The sequence below is a fragment of the Leopardus geoffroyi genome, chromosome X (genome assembly GCF_018350155.1).
Source record: "Leopardus geoffroyi isolate Oge1 chromosome X, O.geoffroyi_Oge1_pat1.0, whole genome shotgun sequence".
NCBI lineage: Eukaryota > Metazoa > Chordata > Mammalia > Carnivora > Felidae > Leopardus > Leopardus geoffroyi.
Genome location: NC_059343.1, coordinates 98,735,849 through 98,763,248, shown reverse-complemented (window position 1 = coordinate 98,763,248; position 27,400 = coordinate 98,735,849). Strand labels below are relative to the sequence as shown.

Below are 27,400 nucleotides of genomic sequence, written 5' to 3'. Positions count from 1 at the left end.
TCTCACGGTTTGCTTTGTGGGTTGGAGCCCCGCATCGGAGCCCGCTTGGGATCCTCTCTCTCCCTCTCTCTGCCCCTCCCCTGCTCATGTACTCTCTCTCTCTTTCAACATAAATAAAACATAAAAAAAAAAAAAGTATAAAATCTAACTTCTCATTATGGCCCCAACGGCCACATATCCGGCCCTCCGTCCAACCTCAGCTCTTAACGCTCTCGCTCACACAGCCCACTCAGGCCACGCTCACCTCTCCGCGGTTCGCCGGTCTTTTTCCACTACTGGTACCACTTTAGCACCTTCTGTTCCCTCTGCCAGAATGCTCTTCCTTCAGGCCTCATCTCTTTTTTTTTTTTTTTTTTTAATTTTTTTTTTCAACCTTTATTTATTTTTGGGACAGAGAGAGACAGAGCATGAACGGGGGAGGGGCAGAGAGAGGGGGAGACACAGAATCGGAAACAGGCTCCAGGCTCTGAGCCATCAGCCCAGAGCCCGACGCGGGGCTCGAACTCACGGACCGCGAGATCGTGACCTGGCTGAAGTCGGACGCTTAACCGACTGCGCCACCCAGGCGCCCCAGGCCTCATCTCAAAATGTCAGCTCTCAGAGCAGCCTTCCCTGAGTCTGTGATGCAACATTATTTCCCTGGCCCCCTCATAATTCTCTGATGAAGCTCCCTGTTTATCCCCTTCATAACATTACAATCTGTAATTACCGGACTTGCCGGTTACTTTTTTATGGCCTGTGACCCTTAGTAGAAAGCCCCAGAGGGCAAGGACCTTGTCCGCCTTGCGTTACCGCTGTGGCCGGGGGTCCGACGGCCGTTGCATCGACGTGTGGAAGTCAGTCTTCCTACTCTACCCCACTGTTTGCTTACTTCCATTCTTTGCGATACCACATGGGCCTCCCCTTCCGCCGGTAACCTATCCTTGACCTACCTCCAACCTGTTCTTCACCCCCCAGTGTCCTCTCCCTTCCTTCAAGACTCATTACTGGCTCCTCTCATCTATGATGATTCCTTTAATCATTGATTCGGTGGCTATACAGGGAGCCCCCTGGCAGTCTTATACACGACTGCTACCACATTAATTTTTAAAAATCTTTTATTTACTTTTGAGAGGGAGAGAGACAGGGACAGAGCATGAGCGGGGGAGGGGCAGAGAGAGGGAGACACAGAATCCGAAGCAGGCTCCGGGCTCCGAGCTGTCGGCACAGAGCCCGACGCGGGGCTTGAACTCACGAACCACGAGATCATGACCTGAGCTGAAGTCGGACGTTTAACCAACCCAGTTTGGTGCACCCTGCCAGCCATAAAGCAGAAAAGCAGAACGCTCCCTTCGCACCCCTGAGAAAATGAAAATAAGCTGGAAGTTTCTTTTAGGACAAAACTAGGGGGATTTACAAAAATGTATTTTTAGCAGTCTCTGCGTCCAGCAGGGGGCTCGTACTCATGATCTCGAGGTCAAGAGTCACATGCTCTTCGGACTGAGCCAGCCAGGCGCCCGGCCCCCAAACTAGAGTTTTAAGAGTGGTCCCGAAATTAGAAAAATGAGGCATTCCTTTTCCCCACGTAATTTTATTGAAAAAGTCAACCCTGTGGAAAAATACACAGAGGATATTAACATGATGTAAGTACCCTGAGGTTAGGATTTTAGATCGAGTAAAAAAAATAATTTCTTTTTGTAGATTTTACAGCTGAAAACAAAATTGTTCACCTCCAGGAAAACGAAGAGGAATAAATACGACGCCTCACTGTGGGGAAAGAATTTGCCACCCTCCAAACTGTAACAAACAGACCGGGCTACAGCTACAACTCACATGAGTAACAAATGACCACACATTTTTCTTTGGGAAATAAATTTAACAGGGTACAATACCTTTTATTTAAAATATTTTTAATGTTTATTTATTTTTGAGACAGAGAGAGACAGAGCATGAGCGGGGGAGGGTCAGAGAGAGAGGGAGACACAGAATCCGAAACAGGCTCCGAGCTGTCGGCACGGAGCCCGACGCGGGGCTCGAACTCACGGACCGCGAGATCATGACCTGGGCCGAAGTCGGACGCTTAACCAATGGAGCCATCCAGGCGCCCCCCAAATACTTTCAACATACCAAAAGCCTGTGTGTGTGTGTGTGTGTGTGTGTGTGTGTGTTTATGCGTGTGTAAATTAACAATTTTACTGTTTTTTAATGCATACATAGGCACTATTGGAAAGTACAGCTATAGAAACTTGACATGGAGTCCTTAAGGTGGAATAATCTGAAATGTGATTTTTAAAAAATCTAGTAGAGATGATTAGCCTGAAGCGTTTTTGTTCAGTTATATATGCATTTCTGATATGTGTGTCAAATGTTCTATTTGATCCTTTTTAGGCAACGGGGACATCTTGTGGGAATAACGTGACTAATTTATTTCCAGGGTAAGCTTGCAAGTTAAAGCAAGTTAAAAAGGTGGAGAATTCAGGCCCCTTCACCTGCACATGACTTCAACTGGAAGAAGCTCTTTTGGGGTATAATTAAGCGGTCACAGTAAAAACTGCCTTCTTGAAACAAGATTCCTGAAATTCCTCAGCTTGAGATACTTTAAATTAAAAAAAAATTTTTTTTAGTGTTTTTTTTTTTTTTTTAACATTTATTTATTATTGAGAGACAGAGCATAAGCATGAGCATGGGGGGGGCGCGGAGAGAGGAGGAGACACAGAATCCGAAGCAGGCGCCGGGCTCCGAGCCGTCAGCACAGAGCCCCACGCGGGGCTCAGACTCACAAACCGTGAGATCATGACCTGAGCCGAAGTTGGACGCTTAACCAATGGAGCCACCCAGGCGCCCATAAAAAATTTTTTTTGATGTTTATTTATTTTTGAGAGAGACAGAGAGAGACAGAGCGCGAGCAGGGGAGGGGCAGAGAGAGAGGGAGACACAGAATCCGAAGCAGGCTCGGGGCTCTGAGCTGTCAGCACAGAGCCCGACGTGGGGCTTGAACTCGTGAACTGCAAGATCATGACCTGGGCCGAAGTCGGATGCTCAAGCGATTGAGCCACCCGGGCACCCGGAGATACTTCAAATTTAAATAGAGAAGGATGCTTCTACTACGACAGTGATAATTTTTAAATGTTAAACGTTTTAATTTAGTTTCTGAGAAGGTGTAATTTACGCTATAGCGTGTGCACTCCGGAGTCAGCAAGGATTAGGAGTTTCAGAGCAGCTATGTTGGGAAGTCTCGGGTCAAATGGAGCAAAGCTAGGCCAGTGTGGCTTAGTGCAAGCTGTGACCCTGCGGCTAAGCTCACGGTGTGGTATGTATCCGCTCAGCCACTCCAACTACACGTCGCTTTGAGGTCGCGGCGGTGCCATTTCTTTGGTGTCGTGTAAGTTGCACGTGTACGTTGCACATTTCGCTACAGCCACGTTTTGTTATGAAATCGGGTGGAATGCTGCCACAAAACAGTCACGTTGGGAAACTTCCCCTGGCACAGGTGTTCACCAGGACATCAGATCGGATCTCGGAGGTGAGACGCGGCTCAACCTTCTCATCTCCGAGAGCAGCAGACAGGAGGACCCGCTTGTCGCTCCACGCACACGCAATTCCGAGGCTACCTCTTTTCTGTGATTGTAACACGCCTTCAGTCAGTGCCCTTCTTGCTCCATTCGGTTTTAAAGAGTTGGTTTCTTAGACTTCAGCTGTCTGGTTTTGAAGAACTTTTTAAATTCCCGTAATTCCTGGGGCTTCAAACTCTGATCCACCCCTGGGGTCAGCTGATAGCTCAGAGGAGACACAGTGTAACCGTTTTGGTAGAGACAGATTCTCTTGCAGAACTCAAAGGTGCCAAACATAACTCCAAAATACGGAACTATCTGTGTAAAAAGAAATGGAAAGCATGTTCAAATTTTAAGCAGAAAGCAGTCAGTGCGTCTGCAGTCAACCTGACGCGATTCTCGGAATCAGGGAAGATGACAGAATGAAAGCTGGCGACGTATGCTGGTCTTGGTTGGAATCATTTAAGTGTCAGCTCACGCAAGATCAGTCCGGAGTTCTTTGCCTTCTTCGGTGGTGGTGGTGGTGGTGGGGAGGGTCATGAGCTACTTTGGGAATACGATGAACGCTTGGGATCCTCTCCCCAGAGAGATGCACGCGGGCACATCGTACGCTTTTTTGCAAACGATGTTAGGCTGGGGGGGGGGGGCGGGGTTAGGTTCCCCTTAGGAGGCCATGAGCCCCCATGGGAGGAGCCTCTACACTCAGTGCTCAGCTGCTCGGGGGTGGGGTGTCAGATGCCCCAACGCCGCACAACGTCCCCTCTCTCGGGGCTGACTGCCAGCCTCCACGCCTGGGTCTCGTGCGACCGTCGGCACAAGACAGGGTGTCTCTATACATCCTGTCGGGGAGCGGCAAGGGAACGGGCTAGAATTGGAAGAGGTGGGGAAGAAGAGACTGACCGCCCTTCTCACCTTTAGCAAGTTGGGTGTCAGTCCGTTCCAGAGCGCCAGGACCCCTTGGGCCTTGACTATCTGCCGGAAGCAGTCCGCCGCTCCTGAGAAATGGACGTCCACTCCTCCACGGTGCGGAAGGCACGGGCTCTGAGCCTGGCGGGAAATCGAGAAGATGGGATGAGGTGACGCAGTCACTGGGAAATAAATGTTCTAGCCAGAGAAGCCAGCGTCTCCAGTCCGGGCCCCGGTTGCTATGCTCCTGGCCAAGAGGCTGGCCAAGAACGGCTGTCACAGGCCTCTTGTTCGATGGGCTCAGGATGAACATCAACACGCAGTAAAGTCACGACGCCCCGTTCACATTTTTGCGGCTTGTTTTGCTCGGAAGGAAGCAACCATTCAGGACAAAGGAAACGTCATACTTAACGTGGCTTCCCTACCTATGCCCTCTGGACGTGATGAACATTCTCCCAGGCCCTTAACCTTTAAATGCCCCCCTCCTCTGGCTCCCTTTTTTTTTTTTTTTTTTCTTTATGTTTATTTTTGAGAGAGAGAGAGAGACAGAGGGGCCAGAATCCGAAGCAGTCAGCACAGAGCCCGATGCGGGGCTCGAACCCACGAGCCGTGAGGTCGTGACCTGAGCCGAAGTTGGACGTTCAACGGCCTGAGCCACCCGGGCGCCCCTCCGTCTCCCTGTCTTAACTGAGGCCTCCCTTGTGAAGCTCTCAGGTGTGGGCCGCTCATTTCTCCACGTCACAGATGTCCCCGGTTGAGGAGCAGATCCGTCTCGCCGTCCCCGGACCCTGACTCCTTGGCTCTAAGGCCACAAGTTCTCGGCAGGGGCTCGTGTCACTGAACCACACTCCTTGCTGCTGCTCCCGTCTCTTGGCCCCCTGAAGGTCTGCCATGTCCACTGAAGACCGTGCCCCCCTGGGGGCTCCCCCTCTTCCAGATTCAACAGCATCTCAGGGAACTTCGGCATCCGTAAGACAAACCCCTCCCGCACCCAGTTTGTGGACCTCGACTTCGGCGATCCTTACTTTGACACCACTTTGGGCCACGTTCACGGACTTCATCACTACTCCGAGGACTGTCCGGGCCGATCACCAAAATGCTCCCTCCCGGAAAGTCACATTTTTGTCCTTTAGTAAAAGTTTCAGGGACCAGACGAAAGGACTCTGACAGACTCTGACAGCTCTGGGCCACCGTGAGGGGGACGGCCCCTTACAGCTGGCGTTCAGAAATGGTGTCAGGGTCGCGCTGAGCGTCGCGCATACTTTGGTTTGCTTCTGAAATGTCTAGTTGAGGCTAGCATGGCATTCTCGTGAAGTGCGATCCAGATCTGCCAGGCGGGAGGGGCGCCCCGCTGGCTCGGTCAGAAGAGCACGTGCCTCTTGATCTCAGGAGTCAGACGAGTCAGGTTCTATCCTGGCCGCCTCACCTGCTGGCCCTGTGACCCTGGGCACTTACCTAGCCCCCCCCCCGAGCCTTGGTTTCCTTATTCATAGTACCCACTTCATGGGACTTCCGTGAGAATTAAACGAGGGGTGCATGGAAGGCACTCAGCAGCGTCCTGCACATGGGAAGGGTCAATAAATATGGGCCAGCGTTGCTATTTACTATTACATAGAAAGTTCGCTTCAGGGCGCCTGGGTGGCTCGGTGGGTTAAGCGTCTGACTCTCGCTTTCACTCAGGTCATGATCTCACGGTTCACGGGTTTGAGCCCTGTGTGGGGCTTTGTGCTGTCAGCGCGGAGCCTGCTTTGGGTGCTCTCTCTCTCTCCCTCTCAACCTGTCTCTGCCCCTCCCCCGCTCATGCTGCCTCTCTCTCTCTCTCTCTCTCAAAAATAAATAAACATTAAAAAAAGAAAAAAACGTTCTCTTAAGGAAAAAAGACAACAACTCCTTCCTCCGTAGAGCTTCGTGTGACCATCAGCACCGTCAGGACACAGAAGTGCCCCTCTGCCCCCGTGATGCTCTTACGGCTGCCCCTTTCCCGTCAGGGCCTCCCCCATTCCCAGTCCTGGGCGGCCGCCGATCTTTTCTCTGGCCTTCTAGTTTTGCCTTTTTTTTTTTAAATTTTTTTTTTCAATGTTTATTTATTTTTGGGACAGAGAGAGACAGAGCATGAACGGGGGAGGGGCAGAGAGAGAGGGAGACACAGAAGCGGAAACAGGCTCCAGGCTCCGAGCCATCAGCCCGGAGCCCGACGCGGGGCTCGAACTCACGGACCGCGAGATCGTGACCTGGCTGAAGTCGGACGCTTAACCGACTGCGCCACCCAGGCGCCCCTAGTTTTGTCTTTTGAGCATGTCACATACATGGAAGCGTACAGCCGGTAACCTTTCGAGACGGGCTTCTTCCACTGGCCCTGATGCTTCTGAGATTCATCCCTGTTCTGGTGTTCCTCGGTAATTTGTTCTTTTTATTGTTGAGTCGTGTTCCGTTGTGCGGCCCCACCACAGGGTTTACCCACTCGTCTGTTAACGGACGTCCCTTTCCCTTTTCATTTGTACATTTTTTGCAAGTTTATTTATTTTGTATGAGAGAGAGAGAGAGAGAGAGAGCATGCAGAGGAGGGCAAACACAGGGAGAGAGATTCCCAAGCAGACTTTGCACCATCAGTGTGAACCCTGATGCGGGGTTTGAACCCATGACCTCACGTGATATCATGAAGCGTGATATGACCTGAGCCAAACTCTAGAGTCGGACACTTAACCGACCGAGCCACCCAGGCGCCCCTTATTTCTTTTCTTATTTGTCTGTTCCTCTCAACTAGAATTTTAGTTCTGGGGCAAAGGGGATTTTTGCCTGTTTGGTTCACTATGGTATCTTCTGTATCCTTGACACAGAGCAAATGTTCAAGAAATATTTGAATAAATGAATATATTCATTTAGGGCCTCCTCACTGCCAAATTCAGTAGGATTTTTAAAAATATCTTTTTAAGTTTATTTTGAGAGAGAGAGAGACAGAGAGAGAGAGAGAAAGAGAGAGAGGGAGGGAGGGCGAGCTGGGGAAGGGCAGAGAGAGAATCCTAAGCAGGTTCCTCGAAGCATGGAGCTCAAGAACCATGAGATCATGACCTGAGCTGAAACCAAGAGTCAAACGCTTAACTGACTGAGCCACCCGGGCACGCTTGGTATTTTCTTATTGGATTTTGGAGCAGTATTTGGCATTAATAACCAGTAACGTTTTGCCCTCCTCAATTTATACGACTTCTCTAGGAAATTCTACCATAGCCATGGCTTTAAACACCATCTACAGCTATATGACTTTCAAATTTTTCTCTTTGGCTCTGACCTCCCACCCTGAGCTCCCAAACCAAGCACTCAGCTGCCTACTGGACATCTCCACCTGGATAGCACACAGGTTTTCAAAACTTCACACCCCTAGAACCCATTATTGACTTTCACCTTGACCACATGAAATTTATTCTTTCTTTTTTTAAGTTTATTTATTTATTTTGACACAGAGAGAGAGAGAGAGTGGTTGAGCACAGGGGAGGGGCAGAGAGAGAGGGAGAGAGAACATTCTAAGCAGGTTCCTCACACGGTCAGGGCAGAGCCCAACATGGGGCTTTATTTTCACCAACCGTGAGATCATGACCTGAGCCAAAATCAAGAGTTGGATGCTTAACTGACTGAGCCACCCAGGTGCCCCATGAAATTTATTCTCTCTTCTGTATTTCTTTTTAATTAATTAATTAATTAATTAATTTTGAGAGACAGAGAGAGAGAAAACGCATGCATAAGTTGGGGAGGGGCAGAGAAAGAGGGAGAGACAGAATCCCAAGCAGGGTCTGCACTCTCACCACAAAGCCCGATGTGGGGCTCGATCTCACGAACTGGGAGTTCATGACCTGAGCCAAACTCAAGAGTCTGACACTCAACTGCCCGAACCACTCGGCCACTCTTGTATTTCTTTTTTGTTTTTTTAAATTTATTTTTGAGAGAGAGAGAGAGAGAGAGAGAGAGAGAACAAGCATGCTAGTGGGGGAGGGGCAGAGAGGGAGAGAGGGAGACAGAGGATCCAAAGCAGGCTCTGTGCTGACAGCAGGCAGCCTGATGTGGGGCTCAAACTCATGAACCGCAAGACCATTACCTGAGCCAAAGTCAGATGCTTGACTGAACCACCCAGGCGCCCGGCCTCTTCTGTATTTCTTAACTCCGTGAATGTCACCACCATTCAACCTGCTGCCCCAAGTCAGGAACCTGGGATTCCTGGGAAGTCCAAGCTCCTTAGAATGACGTACAAGGCCCTTAAATAACAATTTTCCTGGCATTAAAAGCATCATTCACCCCCTGCACTCCTTAGCAATATTTCTGTGCTTCCATTAGCGCTCATCCCCTCTGAAGACTTTTCATTTATCCAGATGCTTATTTCATACCCACTAGGTGCCAGGTGCGGAGGATACAGCAGTGAACAAACAGATGAAAGTCCCGTTGGGGGAGGGGAATAGACAAAGAAGGTAAATAATTATACCAAATATTAAAAGGCACGGGATGCTCTGAAGAAAACAGGGGCAGGGAAAAGGTACAGGGAGTGCCTAGAGGGTGTTGAAGTCTTATTTGGGTGGTCAAGGGAGACTCACCAAGCAAGACCTTTGAGGAAAGATCTGAAGGACTTGAATTGTGCAGCTATCTGCAAAGGCCCTGGGGCAGGAGCACGCCTAGGGGGTTAGAGAGACAAAAAGGAGGCCAATGTGGTGAGAATGGAACGAACAAGACAGTAACAATGGCTGGTAGGCCATCGTAAGTATTTTGGCTTTTACTGAGTGAGAATGGGAGTCCCTGGGGGGTTCTCAATAGGAGAGTGACATAAAAATGTTCATTTTGAGAGGGGGGGGGGGCGGGAAAGGGCAGAGAGAGGGGGAGAGAATCCCAAGCAGGCTCCACACCGTCAATGCAGAGCCCGACGTGGGACCCGATCCCACGAACTGTGAGATCATGACCTGAGCCGAAAGCAAGAGCTGGCCACACAAGTCTGGAGCTCAGGAGAGAGGGTCAGGGCTGGAGATAGAATTTGGGAGTCCTCAACACCTGGATGGTATTTAAAGCCAGGAGACCGGACGAGATCACTTAGGGCCCGAGTCCGGGGATACCCCCGCATTTAGAAGTCACGCAAAGAAGACCGAGAAGGGGCTGTCGGTGTTGAGAAGGGACAGCAGGCCAGGGTGGTGTCTCAGAAGCCAAGTGCAGGCAGTGAGCGAATCAGAGGGAGCCGAGAAGATGAGGCCTGAGTACCGACCGCTGGATTTACAGACACGGAGGTCACTGCTTGCCTTAAGAAAAGAAGTTTCTGGGGGCGCCTGGGTGGCGCAGTCGGTTAAGCATCCGACTTCAGCCAGGTCACGATCTCGCAGTCCGTGAGTTCGAGCCCCGCGTCAGGCTCTGGGCTGATGGCTCAGAGCCTGGAGCCTGTTTCCGCTTCTGTGTCTCCCTCTCTCTCTGCCCCTCCCCCGTTCATGCTCTGTCTCTCTCTGTCCCAAAAATAAATAAACGTTGGAAAAAAAAATTAAAAAAAAAAAAAAAGAAAAGAAGTTTCTGTTGGGTGGTAAGGGCCAAAGTCTGGTGGGCATCATTCAAGAGAGATGGGAAGAGAAAGACTGGAGACAGTGAATACAAACAACTCTTTCGTATGTCCGTTTTTCGGAGGGGGCTGTGCCCTCCGTAGGGACTGGCCTTGTTCAGTTCTGTATCACATGGCCGGGGCTCGGTGAACGGTTTGCTGAACGAATGCCTGAAATGCTCAGGACGGGAGTGGTCTGGAGTTTTTAAAGCGTTTTGGCATGACGTTAGGCACGAGTCACAAAGACGGTGGCTCAAACGCTGTCCAATATGATACGGAATCCTTTGAGAAAACCAGGATCAACTTTCATGCGGTTTCTTTTCTCCCTTTGCAACACTGTGTAGATAGTTCTATTTTGCTAAGCACACCCGTCGCCCATAATAATAGTCGTAGTCCTATTACTAATCCACAGGCATTTGTTGACCGCGTATGCACCTGTTCCAGGTGAGGAAACTGAGGCCTGGGGACAGGTTCAGTGATTTGATCAAGGTCACACGGCTAGTCAATAAGACATTTTATTCTGTTTTCTGTTCGTTCGTTGTTTTGTGTTCTTTCCCCCAGAGACCGTAACTCCTGATGGCCGAGACCACGTCTTACTCTCCTCTTTCCGCCATCCTCCGTAAATCTCCGTAGAATGTACGAGCAAATTACAGCCAGAGAAGCAGCGCTCAAACTCAAGTTTAATCACTGAAACAAACTACCAAGAAGGTCAGGCCTCGGGGACTGTAGATTTCTGTTGTCTCTGACCACAAAGCCTGGCCCTGTCTTGCTCTCCTTCTGGTTCCCAGATCTTCATTACTCTGGGCCCCGATAACCCCGAATCCCCAAACCACAGACTCAGATCTGAAAGGGACTTTAAGATATTCTAGTCCAACGGAGGCGCCCGGCTGGCTCATTCAGTGGAACGTGTGACTCTTGATCTTGGGGTTGTGAGTTGGAGCCCCACCTTGGGTGTAGAGATGACTTAAAAATAAAATCTTCAGAAAATGATATTCCGGGGCGCCTGGGTGGCTCGATTGGTTGAGCGTCTGACTCCTGATCTTGGCTCACGTCATGATCTCGCGGTTCGTGAGATCGAGCCCCGCATCGGGCTCTGCGCTGTCAGCACTTGGGATTCTCTCTCCCCCCTCTCTCTGCCCTCCCCAAATAAATAAATAAACTTCAAAAAATGATATTCCTCTCCAATGACTTCATTTGACAGATGAAAACTCAAGATCTTGAACGGAAGAATGACCGGGACGAAAGCCAGGTCCTCTGCCTCCTGGGTCACTGCGGCCTGCCCTCCGGGACCTGCCTCCCAGGGACTCCCTGACCTTGGCCTCTAAGTTCCAAGACATGGGGGCGCCTGGGCGGCTCAGTCAGCTAAGCATCCGACTTCGGCTCAGGTCATGATCTCGTGGCTTGTGGGTTTGAGCCCCGCATCAGGCTCGAAGCTGTCTCGTGGAGCCCGCTTTGGATCCTCTGTCCCCCTCTCTCTGCCCCTGCCCTGCTCGCGCTCTCTCTCAGAAATAAATAAAGCATTAAGTTCCAAGACATAAAATGACAACGTGTGCTGCACCCAACATGTACCTCACTTGTGTCCTTGCAGGACACCCCCACCCCGCTCCTTGTCGCAACCCCCCTGGCGATGGCAGCAGTCCTCTATATCATTAGACTTTAGCCTCTCTCGTGAACCCCCACCACAAGGGCATTCAATACACAATACAGAAAAACGTCACTAATTCCGACGTGTTATGTGTGTGTGGCGGGCGGGGGGGGGGGGGTTCGTTTAAATTAGTGACACCTAAATTACGAAATTTTAGAAGGATATTCTGTTTTATTATATATGACTGAAAGTAGGTTAACGAAGGACAGCCTAGTAGAGAAACTTTCCGGGCCCTACAATCGCAGACAGCTGAGCCGTTTGGGGAAGTCCAAGTGGGGCACAAAGGTCACGTGCATGGGTTTTACCGTCACCCAGACCTGGATTCCAACCCTTCTCTCTGCCAGTCACTAGCTGTGTGATCACAAGCAAGTTCCTTAATTTCTCTGAACTTCAATTTCCTCATTTCAAAAATGGGATTTATTTTTTTTTTTTTTTTAAGTTTATTTGGGGGGAGACAGAGAAGAGTGTGAGAGAGTGGGAGCAGGGGAGGGGCAGAGAGAGAGAGAGGGAGAATCCCAAGCAGTCTTTGCGCTGTCAACGCGGAACCCAACACGGGGCTCGAATCCACAAGACTTGTGGGATCACGACCTGAGCCGAGACCAAGAGCCAGGCGCTCAATGCACTGCACAACCCGGGCACCCTATGCTATTTATATTATTATTTTTCTTACCGAGTCCTGGGTTGTTAGTATAATTTTAATGCCATGCAAATTAATAAGGTTCTATAGTTCTTCATTTTTTTTAAAAAAAAAATTTTTTTTTTCAACGTTTATTTATTTTGGGGACAGAGAGAGACAGAGCATGAACGGGGGAGGGGCAGAGAGAGAGGGAGACACAGAATCGGAAACAGGCTCCAGGCTCCGAGCCATCAGCCCAGAGCCCGACGCGGGGCTCGAACTCCCGGACCGCGAGATCGTGACCTGGCTGAAGTCGGCCGCTTAACCGACTGCGCCGCCCAGGCGCCCCTATAGTTCTTCATTTTATATGAGACATCGTTGTCTCTTTCCTCATTAATCCAGCTTGATCAACTTTTTAAAAAAGATTTTATTGTTTTTTAAAGTTTATTTATTTATTTTGAGAGATAGAGAGAGAGAGAGAGAGTGAGTCAGTCAGTCCCAGGCAGGTTCCACACTGCCAGAAAAGAGCCCCATGAGGGGCTTGAACCCACAGATCATGAGATTGTGACACGAGCTGAAGTCTGATGCTTAACCGACGGAGCCACCCAGGCGCCCCAAAGATTTTAAGTAATCTCTACATCCAACGTCGCTGGGGCACCTGGGTGGCTCCGTCGGTGGAGCGTCCGACTTCAGCTCAGGTCACGATCTCATAGTTCATGAGTTCAGGCCCCACACTGGGCTCTGTGCTGTCAGGGAAGAGCCTGCTTCGGGTCCCCTGTCTCCCTGTCTCTCCATCCCTCCCCTGCTTGTGCTCTCTTTCTCTCTCAAAAATAAACGTTAAAAAAAAAAAAAAAAAGGACTCTTGCTAGATACTAAAAGACTCCTTTCCCCGGGGGTGCCTGGGTGGCTTAGTCGGTTGAGCATCTGACTCCTGATTTCGGCTCAGGTCAAGATCTCACAGGTTTGTGAGACTGAGCCCCGCAGTGGGCTCTGGGCTGACAGCACGGAGCCTGCTTGGGATTCTGTCTGTCCCTCCCCCACTTGTGCTCTCTCTCTCTCTCTAAATAAATAAATAAATGAACTTAATTTAAAAAATTGTAAATTCCCTAATTGGAACTGTTTCCCAGCTCCTTCTTCCCTCTCTCTCTTCTTTTCTTAAACTTTACCTCTCTTTTTTTTTTTTTTCAGGATTTAAAAAAAAAATATTTATTTATTTAAGTAATCTCTACGCCCAATGTGGGACTTGAACTCACAACCCTGAGATCAAGAGTCATATGCTGTGGGGGCGCCTGGGTGGCTCCGTCGGTTGAGCGTCTGCCTTCGGCTCAGGTCATGATTTCGTGGTCCGTGAGTTCAAGCCCCGAGTCGGGCTCTGTACTGACAGCTCAGAGCCTGGAGCCTGCTTCGGATTCTGTGTCTCCCTCTCTCTCTGACCCTCCCCCGTTCATGCTCTCTCTCTCTCTCTTTGTCAAAAATAAATAAACATTAAAAAAATTAAAAAAAAAAGAGTCGTATGCTCTCCTGACTGAGCCAGCCAGGCACCCCTACCTGTCTTTTTAAAAAACGTTGGGGGCGCCTGGGTGGCTCAGTTGGTTAAGCATCCGACTCTTGATTTAGACTCAGCTCATGATCTCATGGTCATGGGATCAAGTCCTGAGTCGGGCTCAGTGCTGAGCATGGAGCCTGCTTGGGATTCTCTCTCTCTCTCTCTCTCTCTCTCTCTCTCTCTGTCTCAAAACTAAATAAATCAACATTAAAAAACCCCACAACCTTGTATTGTAGAGGTGCCTGGCTGGCTCGGTCAGTGAGCATATGGGATCTTGATTTCAGGGTGAGGAGTTGAAGCCCCACGTTGGGCCTCGAGCTTACTTAAACACACACACACAGGGGCGCCTGGGTGGCGCAGTCGGTTAAGCATCCGACTTCAGCCAGGTCACGATCTCGAGGTCCGTGAGTTTGAGCCCCGCGTCGGGCTCTGGGCTGATGGCTCAGAGCCTGGAGCCTGTTTCCGATTCTGTGTCTCCCTCTCTCTCTGCCCCTCCCCCATTCATGCTCTGTCCTTCTCTGTCCCAAAAATAAATAAAAAAACGTTGAAAAAAAAATAAATAAAAATAAACACACACACACACACACACACACACAGACACACACACACACACCCATCTCTGCCACTGTTCAGGCTGCTGCTTTCGCCTGCAGAGACCTCCCCCGCCCCCCCTTTACTGCCAGGTAAACTCCCGGTGACCCTTCAGGACCCAGCTGAAATGCCTCCTCTCCGGCACCTTCCCAGGTGCCAACCCACCTCCCTCACCTCCCCCTCCAATATATGACCCTCTGGAGACTGTAAAAAGATCAGTGCTTGCAGAAGTTTGGGGGGGGGGGTGGCAATGAATAGGCAGAGCCCAGAGGATTTTTAGGGCAGTGCAAATACTCTGGATACTATAATGATACATCATTATACATTTGTCCAAACCCATAGGATGTACAACAGCAAGAGTGAACCCTAAGGTAAAGTCCAAACTTTGGGTGATTATGATGTCCCCGCGGAGTTCCATCGATTGTAACAAGTGTATCATTCGGGTGGGGGTGGTGAGAATGGGAGAGACGGGCATGTGTGGGGGCCGGGGACGTGTGGGAAATCTCTGTACCTTTCTTTCAACTTTGCTCTGAACCCTAAGACTGCTCTAAAAAAATAAATTCTTGGTTTAAAAAAAGAATATTTAAATGAGGTGCCTGGGTGGCTCAGTCAGTTGAGCGTCCCGACTCTTGATTTCAGCTCAGATCGTGATCCCCGGGTCGTGGCATCGAGCCCCGTGTCGGACTCTGCACTGAGCGTGGGGTCTGCTTAAGATTCTCACTCTCTCTCTTGGGGCGCCTGGGTGGCTCAGTCGGTTGAGCGTCCGACTTCAGCTCAGGTCGTGATCTCGCGGTTCGTGAGTTCAAGCCCCGCGTCGGGCTCTGTACTGACAGATCAGAGCCCGGAGCCTGCTTCAGATTCTGTGTCTTCCTCTCTCTCTGACGCTCCCCCATTCATGCTCTGTCTCTCTCTGTCTCAAAAATAAATGTTAAAAAAAAAAAAAAACTTAAAAAAAAAAAAGATTCTCACTCTCCCTCTGCCTCTCGCCCCTGCTCACGCACACACACTCTCTCTCTCAAATAAAATTAAAAAAAAATTATAAAAAAGAGGGGTGCCTGGGTGGCTCAGTCGGTTAAGCGTCCAACTCTTGATTTCGGTTGATTTCGGTTCAGGTCATGATGTCACGGTTTGTGAGTCTGAGCCCCACGTGAGGCTCTGTGCTAACAGTGTGGAGCCTGCCTGGGATTCTCTCTCTCTCTCTCTCTCTCTCTCTCTCTCTCTCTCTCTCGCTCTCTCTGCCCCTCCCCCACGTGTGCGAGGGCCCTCTCTGTCTCTCTCTCTCAAAAATAAATCAACTTTTAAAAAACTATAAAAAAGGAGTACGTAAAAGGAGGGACAAAAGAAAGAAAAGAAAAAAAGAAGAAGGGTCTTGTACTTGGAGCAAACGGGAGCTCAGAACCTTTGGCCTGTTACTGGAAACAACTTTTATCTTCCGTGGACACGTTAAGACACAACCTGAAGCCCAAGCCGTCCCGTCCCCACACCGTCTGAGGACGTATAGACGCGGAAGGCAGTCGTGGTAGGAAGCTTTTGTCTTTTGGCCCGTCTCCGATAACTGAGCGACAAAAGAAGCCCACCGTATGGGCGTAAAAGGACCTTCATGGTCCTGTGAACCACGTGGCCCAGGTTGCTCTTGGCAGACCTTGACCCCCAAGGGCCGTCCACATACGGCTGGGGAGCGCCCGGCTCTGCCGTGGGGAGGTCCGCACAGTGGGTGTGGGCAGCTGGCCTCATCACGGCCACCGACAAGCTACCCTCCACCCCTACCCGCACGCCTCGCCTCTCAGCAGACCAGGGGGGCCACTAGCAGTCCAGAAAGCGCGAGGTAACGGGAATGGCGGGGAAGCCGGCAAAGGGGACCGCAGGTTAGTATTGCGCTTGGCAAGAGAGAAGAGAAACCGTGAGTTCCTGGGTGCGGGGTCGGGAGGTGGGGGTGGGGAAACCAGAGGTGCGGCTGGGCCCGACTCGCGGGGACTCGAGGAAGCGACTGAGATGTAGGGGAGTGGAGCCGGCTGAGGCCTTGGGAGCAGCGCCCGGAGCAGCAGTGGCCCTGAAGAGCCAAATGTAGCGTCACCCCGATGGGGCTGACGGGAAAGATCAAGAAAGCGGTTTTCGGAGGGCTGGGAGTATACAGATTTGTGCCGTGCTGGCGCACGGTGGCCTCTAGGTAAATGCCTGTCAAGCTCACCCAACCCGATGAATCATTAACCCTCCTACCGTCCCCGCTCCCCATTCTCTCTCGAGATCGAGGGTCCTTTCCTTTGAGGTTTTGTGAGGCTAGCTGGCCCTTTTGTGTGTGTGTGACAATCACAGAGCACACGGAAACACACCTGGACAGGCTTTTATAGTTCGAATCGGGCCTCCAACGCCACGCATAGATTCTGAAGAGATGCTTCAAGAACAATAACAAATAGCACCTCAGTTTTATTGAGGATCTGTCGCGTGCCCGGCTCTGTATCTGCATTAACCCAATTCTGTGTTCTCTGCGGGTGTATGAGTCAGGCACTACGCTTATCCCCATGTTTTACAGACGAGGAAGACGAGGCTCAGAGAGGCCGCACGCCTTACGCAAGTTCACAGAGGGGTAAGGGGCAGGGCCGGCATCCAGACCCCATGCTCTGAATTTTTTTTTTTTTTTAATTTTAATATTTGAGAGAGAGAGAGAGAGCGCGTGAGCAGGGGTGGGGCGGAGAGAGGGGGAGACGGAGGACCCCAAGCGAGCTCTGTGCTGACAGCAGACAGCCCAATGCGGAGCTCGAAGTCTCAGACCACAAGGTCACGCCCTGAGCCGACGTCAGGTGCTTAACTGACTGAGCCACCCAGGTGCCCCCCAAAGCCCATACTCTTGACCACTGAGCGAGTCTGCCCATTACGGCTTTAAGAGGAACGTAGCTGTCAAAGCCAAACAAGCAACAGCTCCGTGGGGGGAGGGGGTGACCACCAGGGGTGTGTGCCTTTCCCAGCTGGCTGGAGGCCAGCAGAGGGGGCAGCAAGCTGTGGTCTTGGTCTCCTCCTGACAGCAGGGGCTGCGGTCTTTCCTGGCTGAGAGCAGGCCTTCTCTGGGACCTCTCTTTCTCTCTCTCCCCTACCTCCTTCTTCACCCCTGCTGTGGAGGTGGGGACCTCGCTCTCTCCCCTACCTCCTTCTTCACCTTTTGTGGAGGGGGGGGGGTCAGCGCCTATCAGAGCTGCTGTTACTGTTGAGCTGGAGCTCAGAGAAGCCTGCTTAGCGCAGGGCGGCCATTTTGATTCCCAGAGCAAGCCAGCTCAGGTCAGAAGAAAAGGGCAGAGTGATTTTATAGGAGTGGAATTAGGCAGGCCCCTCCCTGCTGCCTCCTGGCCTGCCTCTAGGGCCAGTCTTGTTTCCATGACCAACAACTGCCATCCCTAAAGTATTCAGGGCACTCTACACCTTTTGGGAAAACCCAGGGGAGAGTTCTCCTTCCCCTACACCGGCACAACTGATGCTCAACCAAAGCCATCTTGCCTAAGGGATGTCCGGACATCCACCTGGATCCGAAAAGTGTCTTCTTCTTCTTCTTTTTTTTTTTTTTTTTTTTTGGCAGACTGCCAAGGTAATGCTACTGACTTAGGCAGAAGTTACTCCCCAAAGGGGCCAGACCCCAGAGTAAGCCGGCAGACAGCCAGGAGCGGCAAACGGCAACAGAGTAAAGACAACGTTCCCGTCCTCTCCCACTGCTCCGGAGAGCTTTAGAACTCAGCAGTGTTTGCACCACTGGATAGGTGAGGTGGCTCTACTGAGCTCTGTTCCAGCTCTGTTCCTGCTGGGAAGAGACGCTATGTCAAGCAAGGAGTGTTGAACTAGACAGAAGACCTGAAACCCTGCTCGCCTGTGCCTGCCTGGTCAGTTTGTGGCCCGCCAGAGGTCCTGGCTACTGAACCATCTGTGTTCCTCATTCCGATCTGCTGGCTTCAAGCCTTCCATTGTCAGCCTGCCAGGGACTAAAAGAGAGCCTTTTGGGCAGCCCGGTTTTTCTAAAGACTCCCCTCCCCGCCCTTTTAACTTGAGTTAACCATTCCCCGGCCCAAACCACGCTCTTGTCTGTCCGTTTCTGAGCGTGTACGTTATTGTTTTTTTGTTTGTTGGTGTCAACTGCTCTGGCACTGAGACCGTGAGCTCCCAGTTGTCAAGGTCAGGTCTCCGCCCTCATCCTCTACTCCTACCTCCAGGGCAAGGGAACGGAAAGAAACGGACAGATTACCTGGTGTCTAGGCACAAGCGCCCCGTACTCCGTCCTGGAAGATAGAGCATGGGTCTTTCACTCCCTCCTCCTGACCTACTTTTGTCCCCACCCTTGCCCCTGACAAAAGCCTCCCCCGTCACAAGAGAGCACAGATTGAGACCCCCCCCCCCCTGTTCGTTCACCTGGGGCCACAGTTACTGAAATCAACAAACTAACAAATACAAATTCTCCGACGCTGGCCTTTCAGCATATTCACCTGTCTTCAGATGGGAACAGCTGGGGGAGGGACGGGCACAGGACTTGGAGCTCACCCCATGGCAGCTAAGGCTCAATTCTGTGCTCACGGGCAGTGAGATCTCATAAGCCGGCCCTGAACTTCATTCATTTTTCAGCAAGTATCGAGTGCCTGCCACATGAGGCCACGTGCGGTGGGGACACACAAATGTGTGAGCCCTACTTCCCGAAGGCAAAGAGCTTGCAGTCTCGAGGGGATGGAGGGGCTCGTGACACGGAAGGTTATAACACAAGGAAGCAGGTGATTTCGAGCCAGGAGAGAGCCAAGGAGAGTTGAGCTATGGGGCATTCCGAAGGGGGAGACTCCCGCTGTGAGGTGACGGAAGGCTTGAGGAGGTGGCCCTGATAGGGGGGAGGCGGAGACACAGACGTGGGAGAGGGTGGGGCCTGTAGAGAAACGCTAAGGAAATTCAACTGGCTGGCTCAGAGGGCACATACAGACTAACGGCGTCATTTAAAAGGGATTACTTGGGGGGGGGGGGGGCGCCTGGGTGGCTCAGTGGGTTGAGCGTCCGACTTGGGCTCAGGTCATGACCTCATGCTTCGTGGGTTTGAGCCTGGTGTCAGGCTCTCTGCTGTCAGCACAGAGCCTGTTTGGAATTCTCTGTCTCCCTCTCCCTCTCTCTGACCCTCCCTTGCTTGATCGCACTCTCGCTCAAAAATAAACATTTAAAAAACGGGGGGGGGGTGTTACCCACTAAACTCTTGAAACAAATAAGTATGCCCTCAGGGGTGGGGTGGGGGTGAAAATGAAAACATAGTATCTGCAATTGGTTTTTTTTTTTAATGTTTATTCTTGAGAGAGGGCGAGAGAAAGAGCGTGAGCAGGGGTGGGACAGAGAGAGAGAGAGAGAGAGAGACACAGAATCTGAAGCAGGCCCCAGGCTCTGAGCCGTCAGCACAGAACCCGACGTGGGGCTTGAACTCACGAACCGTGAGATCATGACCTGAGCCGAAGTCGGACGCTTAACCGACTGCGCCACCCAAGCAACCTTGGCTTCCAGTGCTTTCCAATCTGCAATTGTGGTGGTCTGGAACACCCTCATTGTGAGGTGAAACACCTCCGTTGAGCCTTCAAGAGGCAGGTAGATGGTCCAGGCAGAGGTGACAGGAATGTGAAATACATTTATTCATTCTCTAGGGGGCCGAGGGGCGGGGACTAAGATCATTCTGACGGAACTGGAGGCTTGAATAGAGCAGAGGTTATAAAAAGGCAGGGCTTATTTAGCCCACGCAAGATTCAACAGTTTTTATTTGCCAACATTGGAACGCTGGGAGATTTTGACATAAAAATCTGGAGTGTAGCCTCCCCTGAAAAACTCGGCCCACGTTTCAAAATGGCATCCAACCCTTGGAGAAGGGGAACTCGCCTTGGCCTCCACTGGCTTCCTTTATTCCCTCCCGCGACCCGTATTGAGATGCTAATCACGTTTTTGCGAGCGCCGAACCAGTTAGCTCTCCAAAATGCTTCGCAAGCCAAAAAGACTGTGATGGCTCGGAAAGCCTTTGCAAGCCGTCTTTAGTGGGTGAGTGTCTGTTATCTGGGTTTCCCTGCGTCGGTTTTTTTTTTTTTTTTTCCTCCATGTTACTTCCAAGTTGCTGCTGGCATTTGATTTTGCAACTCCGAATATAGGACCTCTGTGCAATGCGGTGGCAAAGTGGGTAAAGGCAGCAGGCCAGGCCAAGGGGCTCAACTTCAGCTTGTGTTCTCTACGGGCAATAAAGAAGGACAGAACACAGGCAGATCTTAAGGAAATGGGGCTGGCAGGAGCCAGGGGCTGGGCTGGGCTGGAGGGACTGAAATGAGTACTGACCCTGGAGACAAGCTACCTCTACCTGGTCTTTTTTTTGGGGGGGGGTGCGCAAGTGAGCCAGGGGCAGAGAGAGAGAGAGAGAGAGAGAGAGAGAGGGAGAGGGAAGTAGGGCTTGTGTTGTTTTTTTTTTTTTTTTTTACCCAAAGCGGGAAGTGAACCGTGAGATCATGACCTGAGTGAAAGTCAGGTGCTTCACGACTGAGCCACTCCAGGCTACCTGGTCTTCAATCACAGCTCAGTTACTTGGGCAGGCTGCAGGACCTTTCTTTCTTTCTTTCTGTTTTTTTTTTTTTTTTTTTTTTTAAAGTTTATTTATTTTGAGAGAGAGAGAGAGAGAACACGCAGGGGAGGGGCAGAGAGAGAAGGGGACAGAGGATCTGAAGCAGGCTCTGTGCAGACAGCAGAGAGCCCAATGCGGAGCTTGAACTCATGAACTGAACCGTGAGATCATGACCCCAGCCAAAGTCGGCCGCTTAACCAACTGAGCCACCCAGATGCCCTGGGACCTTTCAGTGCCTCTGTTTTCTCATCTGTCAAATGGGCTTCATATGAACAGTACCCACCTCGTAGGGTCGTTGTTAAGGATGAAATGAGATAATGAGCATGAAGTACTTTTGGCACAGTGCCTGCTACGTTAGTGTTCGGTGCTTATGACCATTTTTAGATTAAACATTTTTTTAATGTTTATTTTTTTTTTATTTTTTTTTTTCAACGTTTATTTATTTTTGGGACAGAGAGAGACAGAGCATGAACGGGGGAGGGGCAGAGAGAGAGGGAGACACAGAATCGGAAACAGGCTCCAGGCTCTGAGCCATCAGCCCAGAGCCCGACACGGGGCTCGAACTCACGGACCGCGAGATTGTGACCTGGCCGAAGTCGGACGCTTAACCGACTGTGCCACCCAGGCGCCCCTAATGTTTATTTTTGAGAGAGAGAGAGAGAGAGAGAGAGAGAGAGAGCAGGGGAGGGGCAGAGGGAGGAGATACAGAATCTGAAGCAGGCTCCAGGCCGTCAGCACAGAGCCCGACGCGGGGCTCGAACCCATGAGCTACGAGATCATGACCTGAGCCAAAGTCAGCCGCCCAACCGACCGAGCCACCCAGGCGCGCTCCCATTTTTTGGATTTAATCCTGGAGCCCAGTTAGAGGATTTACTGCCATAGCCTGGGCAGGAGCTGACAAGGTCCTAGGTTAGGGCAGGGACCAAAAAGACCAGGGTGGGAGCAGCAGGCACGAAGAACCAACTGGACTCAAGGTTGCCTGGGGGAGGGGAAGAGGAAGCATGAACAGCAACTTCTGGAATTCCAGTCTGGGTGACTGGGGGTGGGGGGTGGTGGGACTGAAATGGAAAGCCCTGGGCACAAAGTTGCGGGGGAAGGAGAGGTCGGTCTGATACAGATTACATTAGAGGCGACAGTGTATACAGGTGATAACCACGCGCAGCGGGCAGCGAGGAGCGTGGGTCGGGGCCGAACACGTGGAGTTGGGTGGGAGACCCAGGAGGACAGGGCTGTGCCGGGAGGGGACGGACCAAGTGACAGCGCGCCCCATTTGGTAAAGGCAGCCTGAGGTGCTAAGCATCTCGGGTGGGTTCAGCGTCTCTGTTTGAACAGCCCGGGGCCTCTCTTCGCTCAGGGACCCTGTGTATTCTGCTCGGTCAGCTGTGCCACTCGGATACCACCTTTGTCCTTCAGTTTATGTACTTTCCGTTCAAATGCTGACCTGGCCCAATCCCGCTTGCCTTGTGAGCCTTGATGGGGTCAAAGTCCCCTGGGGTACAGAGCAACAGGCAGGCACTCGGTTTTATATTTGATGAAATGGAGACACCTAACATGGGCCGCGGGGGAGGGTGTCAGAGATTCTGGGCTGGGTGTGGGGCGGGAGGGGGGGGGGCGACACCAAGCTGGTGCCTGGTGCCTCCCACCTGACCCTCTCAGAGGGCCCGCCAGGTTCCAAGGCTCCCATGTTCTCAGCTGCTCCCTCGAGTGTCAGGGCAGCCGGTCTCCCTCTCTCTTCCACATGCACCTGTCCAGAGAACCTTTTGCTTAGGACTCCGTCCCCGGCCGTTATTAAGGGCCCACAGATTAATGAGACGGATTAGTCTCCGTCAGTATCTTCCCGGTGCCACTTATTCTCTCAGTACACTCAGTGCTGCCTTGAAATACACATTTCAGGCCCACGTTCTGGGCCACGTGAGGGAGAATGAAGATGAAAAGGACAGGCTGTGCCTGCAAGAGCTTGAGCCATGATGCACTGAAGCGTGGCCAAGGCGATTTCAGGCGGCACACCCGGTGGGGGACATCTCCTGCCATTGGTGCACGGGGCTGACCCACCCCCCCGCTTCCCACCGGAAACCACTGCGTCAAAACATGCACATTCATAATTTATTTACCTCCCCATTCCCTAGCATGCCAGCCAGGAGCCAGGGCGAGAGAAAGAGAAAGGAATAAAAATGAGTGGAAGCATGGTGAAGGAAGGGTTCAGCTGGTTCAACGAGACTTCTGATCATTCTCATTAATGTTCGAGAGCGTTCCAACCTGATATGGCATTAGATGGGCAGATTGTGTGTGTGTGTGTGTGTGTGTGTGTGTGTATCTGGACAAAAGCATATTAGGAGAACGAGACATTCAGATAAAGTGGCCAGTCAGTGTGGGAGTTGAGAAAATTCCCCGCCCAGCTGGTTATCTAACAGACACCTGACGTGGATTCGCTTCTTGACAGGCAGCTCGAGGAGGAAAGCCAGCAGAATGCAAACATTGCCATTAAGTGTCCTCAGTTCAGGGCAGCCTGGCTCCCAGGCAAAGTCCCCTCGTTATAAATTCCACTGGCAAAACTGGCAGGCTCCCGCGGGGGGGGGGGCTGCTACCGAAGCTTTGTTTTGGAGAATGTGGATCGTGTGCCTTGCAGGAAAAAACCCACCACAACAGAGTTTCGAGTTAGCCTGTTGTTTCTAGGCTCCCTACCCTCCAAACTGAAGGTGGATTTCAAGCAGGGATTAGGAGGTTGTTAACTGGACAGAGATCGCTACCTGCAGGGCTAAGATCCTGAGTGCTCAGAAATGCCCCGTTTACTGCAGCGACATCTAATGGCCAAAGGAAGCAATGCATGTTGCCATGGAACAGCAGCCTGTGGTTCTGTCTTGGGAGTGAATTTTTTTTTTTTTAAGTAGGGTGGACCGGGTATGATTATGTTTATTAATGCCTGTAAAATAAAACTTTGACCGCAACCCTAAGAATTCACTTCCTATATCTTTGGGTGATATTTATGATGTTATTCATAACTGGATGCTGATCATACTTTATGAAACCCATGCAATGACCTCTTTGGGATTTTTTTTTTTTTTTTCCAATAACCATCATGACTTTGCGTATATTTTAAAGCTTCTTGTTGAAGCTTTGTGCATCTGTTATCAAGAAGGTTTCCATACCAGGGAAAAAGATAATCAGGTGTACCCCCGAATACCTACTTCTAGTGCATCTTACCCCGATTTATAGTATAAAAAAATAAAAATAATTTTAAAAATAAATAAATAAATAAACAAACAAACTTAAAAGGGGGGGCACCTGGGTGGCTCAGTTGGTTAAACATCTGACTCTTGGTTTCAGCTCAGGTCATGATCTCATAGTTTGTCAGTTCAAGCCCCACATAAGGCTCCTCTGGCCGTGTGGAGCCCGCTTAGGATGTTCCCTCCCCGTCTTCCCCCCCCCCACAATAAACAAACTAACAAACTTAAAAAAGCAAAAGAGCCTTACAATTATTTTTATCGTGAGACCTGTAAGTCGATTTGTAGGAATAGAGCTGAAGGGTGTCATCACGGATGTGAAAAAAATACAAAGGTTTTCACTGTAACGTTATCACCCGGAAAAATTAGAAATAGCCTAAATATCTAAAAACCAAGAAATTGTTATTTATGGCACAATGGAGGCAGAGATTGAATCATGCAGCCACAGACCAAGGAATAAGCGACCAGAGGCTGGAAGAGACAAGGAAGGATCCACCCCAAAGCCTTCAAATGGGGCCTGGCCCTGGCATCAACCTGATATTAAAATTCTAGCCTCGAGAACTTTGCAAGAATAAATCATCATTAAAAAAAATATCTATGGCACATCCACATGACGGAATATTTTTACATTTTATTTACTTTTTTTTTTTTTTAATTTTTTTTTTCAACGTTTATTTATTTTTGGGACAGAGAGAGACAGAGCATGAACGGGGGAGGGGCAGAGAGAGAGGGAGACACAGAATCGGAAACAGGCTCCAGGCTCTGAGCCATCAGCCCCAGAGCCTGATGCGGGGCTCGAACTCACGGACCGCGAGATCGTGACCTGGCTGAAGTCGGACGCTCAACCGACTGCGCCACCCAGGCGCCCCAACATTTTATTTACTTTTGAGAGAGAGAGCGAGAGCACAAGTGGGGGGGGGGGCAGAGAGAGGGAAACACAGAATCCAAAGCGGGCTCCAGGCTCCGAGCTGTCAGCACAGAGCCCGATGCTGGGCTCGAACCCATGAACCATGAGATCATGACCTGAGCAGAAGTCCGACGCTCAACCGACTGAGCCACCCAGGCGCTCCCATATAATGGAATATTATGTGAAACTTTAAAAAGGCATTTTCAATAGCTGATGGCCTGGGGCAATATCCATTATATAATAAGTGAACAAAGTAGGATATTAATTTTTATACGTGGTAGGGACACAAGTTTGTAAAAAAACCCAACTTTCCATATACATGTATCATATACATTTATGCATACACACACATATACACATGCACACACACACACAAACATGCAGGAAAACTATTAATCATAGTGCATAGGTGCTGGGTTTATAGGTAATTATTGTTTTCTTTTTTATACTTTTCTGTATTTCCCAAATTTTTTTTTAAGTTTATTTATTTATTCTGAGAGAGACAGAGAGAGAGAGAGAGAGAGAGAAGGGGCAGAGAGTGAGTGCGAGAGAATCCCAAACCATGAGATCGTGACCTGAGCCAAAGTTGGATGCTTAACCAACTGAACCACCCAGGCACCCCTCCCAAATTTTCTATAATCCACGTGCATTATTATAGATAAACTTAAACTAAACTAAACTGATTTTGGTTCCTTCCAGTCTCCCTCATTGAGGCAGCTTTGAGGAAGAGAGGAAAGAAAAGTGGGCCTCATCTGGAGGCTTTGACAAGGACCTACAAAAGCAGAGTATGGGAACAGGGAGGTGACCTGGCTCGGGCCACTAGCCCTGAGGTTAGTAGCAGAAATGCCGGGAGGAGGGTGCGTGGGGTTGCACAGGATTTTCGTGAGTGGTCACGAGCGCCCTGGAGACCCGGCATCACTCAGGGTCACTGTTCTTTGCAGCCCACGTCAAGGCGCCCCTTCGTACGCGACGCGCCCCCAACATAACCCCTCACCTGCATATTTCTCTTCACTGTGTCGAAAGGAAAGGAGAGGGTCTGGGTTACTGCAGCGGCCAGGCAGACATTGGCAAAGTTCTGGAGGAGAGAGAACCGATCTCGGGGTCCATTCCAGATTCTCTCCAGGTTCATGTAAACGAGAAGGGAGCCGGCAGAGAACGGGAGAGCACCTGCAAAACGAGGCCAGGAAGAGGCTGCTTCTGTCTCTGGCAACACTGGCGTGAGAACAGAAATGCCCGTGGGGAAGCCCGGTGAAGTAAACAGGACGGCCCGGGCTTGTTAAAATCCCTCCCACCAGGGGCGCCTGGCTGGATCGGTTGGTTAAGTGTCCGACTTTCAGCCCAGATGACGGAGGAGGATCTCAAGGTTCGTGCGTTCCAGCCCCATGTCGGGTTCAGTGCTGACAGCTCAGAGCCTGGAGCCTGCTTCGGATTCTGTGTCTCTCTCTCTCTGCCCCACTTGCACTCTCTCTCTCTCTCTCAAAAATGAACATTAAAAAAAATTTTTTTAAATAAATAAATAAAATCCCTCCCACCAGAGCAATAGGAAGGAACTTTTCTTGGGTGGTGATAATGTGCTACATTTTGATAGGGGCTGTGTTATTTGTCAAAACGCATGGGATGGTTCACTAAAGGTTTGCGCCCTTTACTGTGTGTAAGTTTTATGTTACGAGGAACCACAAACGAATATTGAACTCTAGATAATGATTGCACAATGTTGAATGGGTTGAAGGGTGAAGTGCCTCGATGTTTGGAAATTACATGGAAATCATCAAAAATTATGGAAGATGGACTGGTGAATGGCCAGAGGGATGGACAGACAGATGATAAAGCAAAAAAATTAATTGTAGCATCTGGATGGTTGGGTGTTAGAAATTTTTAAAAATAAAATCTTGGGGGAAAAAAAAATCACTCCCATAAAGAAAAAGTCAGTGAGTGGCACTTAATCAAGTTTTGGAAGCGGTTAGGAGGGACTGGTCTTCCAGAAACTTTGGGAGCTATCTTAAGTTTACAGAGGCACTACATTTCCTTCAAATGAGATTTAAAAGAGGGGATAGCATCAGTGGGGTTGCTTGCCTTTAGGAAAATGCAATAATATTTATTTAATAAACACATTAAACATGAAGCACCAACCCCGCATTTACCTTCATTCAGAAAATATTTGTGGACTTTATGTCATATGCTGGGCCCTGTGTCAGCTGCTGGGAATACAAAGAGGAGTAAACACAAAGAGTAGGCTAATTCCTAGAGATACTCACCCTCTGGTGGAGGGGACAGGCAGCGGATATGTGCCAT

General features: G+C 50.3%; 1 protein-coding gene and 1 long non-coding RNA gene across 3 annotated transcripts in view; one reads left to right on the top strand and one right to left on the bottom strand.

The window, feature by feature from the left end:
* Positions 1–1,550: 1,550 nt before the first annotated feature.
* The window catches only part of SLC25A43 (solute carrier family 25 member 43), a 35,581-nt gene continuing 9,731 nt past the window's right edge, over positions 1,551–27,400 (bottom strand). The window contains exons 3-5 of one of the 2 annotated variants that reach the window (XM_045472639.1): positions 26,103–26,275; positions 4,443–4,577; positions 1,551–3,848 (exon numbers count right to left, since the gene is read on the bottom strand). In XM_045472639.1, coding sequence (XP_045328595.1) covers positions 3,648–3,848; positions 4,443–4,577; positions 26,103–26,275 — 509 coding nt within the window. In that variant the 3' untranslated portion in view covers positions 1,551–3,647. Of the gene's footprint in view, positions 3,849–4,442; positions 4,578–20,166; positions 20,597–26,102; positions 26,276–27,400 lie in introns of those variants that run through there. The other variant, XM_045472640.1, reaches the window with a different exon arrangement.
* LOC123595237 lies at positions 15,127–26,743 on the top strand. Its single transcript, XR_006711093.1, has 3 exons — positions 15,127–15,169; positions 16,381–16,382; positions 26,463–26,743. It is a non-coding gene; the product is annotated as an uncharacterized LOC123595237 (long non-coding RNA).